This window comes from Egretta garzetta, unplaced genomic scaffold, assembly GCF_000687185.1.
Source record: "Egretta garzetta isolate BGI_Z169 unplaced genomic scaffold, ASM68718v1 scaffold497, whole genome shotgun sequence".
NCBI lineage: Eukaryota > Metazoa > Chordata > Aves > Pelecaniformes > Ardeidae > Egretta > Egretta garzetta.
The window spans coordinates 594,417-595,483 of NW_009260349.1; the positions used below are offsets into that span (position 1 = coordinate 594,417).

The 1,067-nt window shown below is 61.8% G+C and overlaps 1 protein-coding gene across 1 annotated transcript in view; it reads right to left on the minus strand.

The window, feature by feature from the left end:
• The window catches only part of FIBCD1 (fibrinogen C domain containing 1), a 16,345-nt gene that overhangs the window by 2,609 nt on the left and 12,669 nt on the right, over positions 1 to 1,067 (minus strand). The window contains exons 4-5 of the mRNA XM_035898238.1: positions 522 to 762; positions 7 to 204 (exon numbers count right to left, since the gene is read on the minus strand). Of these exons, the coding sequence (XP_035754131.1) occupies positions 7 to 204; positions 522 to 762 (439 nt within the window). The remainder of the gene's footprint in view (positions 1 to 6; positions 205 to 521; positions 763 to 1,067) is intronic.

The following is a 1,067-nucleotide window of genomic DNA, read 5'->3' on the forward strand; positions in this document are numbered from 1 at the left end:
GCCAGCCGGTCCAGGAGGACCACTCAATGCCGTCGGCGTAGGAGCTGTGGTGGCCCTTGAGGTACTGCCCGTTGAGGTTGGAGGTGTGGCAATTGCGGTACCACCAGGCGCCGTGGTAGAAAGCCGCGCAGTTGTTCTCCGAGTGGTCGTTGTCCAGGTCTTTGGTGGTGAACTTCATCCCGTTGTGCTTCAGGAAGGAGTCTCCTGCCGCCAGGGAGAACGAGCCGTGATGAGCACCTTCTGCCCCTCACCACGCCCTGGGGTGTCTCCCACCCCGGGGGGCTCCCCTGGGCACCCCAATGGGGGTCCTCGGTGATGTATAGGGCACCTGGGGTCACCCACCCTGCAAAGGCCCAACCACAGCCCCTCTCCTGCCTCCAGCTCCCCATGGCTGCAGGGATGCAGCCGGCACCTCCGCCAGTGCCAGAGGAGACAGCTAATACCCCAGCAAGGGGGTTTGGTGGCCATGGGTTCCCCCTGCCCCAAAGGACCACGCGTGTCCCCCTGTCCTGCTGCCCTACCTGCTGTCCCCGAGTAGTCAGAGATGGAGACGGGGTACCCGTCCTCCTCAGGGTCGACGGAGAAGAGTCCCACGCCAAAGCTGCCGTAGTGGGCGAAGGCGGTGCCGTTGTCAAAGTCTTCCAGGTCAACACGGAGCTCGTAGCTGCCCTGCACCGTCAGCACATGGATCCGCTTCAGCCCTGCGGTGGAGCGAGGGGGTGAGTGCGGGGACCCCAGCGGGGATGGGGTGGCCAGGGGTCCCTGGGGAGGGGGTGCGGGGTGGGAAGGGGAGCGGGTCCCACCCTCCAGCCCTCACTCTGTTATTGTTATGATCCGAGGGCTGGAGCACCTCTCCTATGAGGACAGGCTGAGGGAGTTGGGGGTGTTCAGCCTGGAGAAGAGAAGGCTGCGGGGAGACCTGATTACGGCCTTTCAATACCTAAAGGGGGCCTATAGGAAAGATGGGGAAAATCTTTTTAGTAGGGCCAGCTGTGACAAGACAAGGGGTAATGGTTTCAAACTAAACCAGGGTAGGTTTAGACTAGATATAAGGAAGAAGTTCTTTC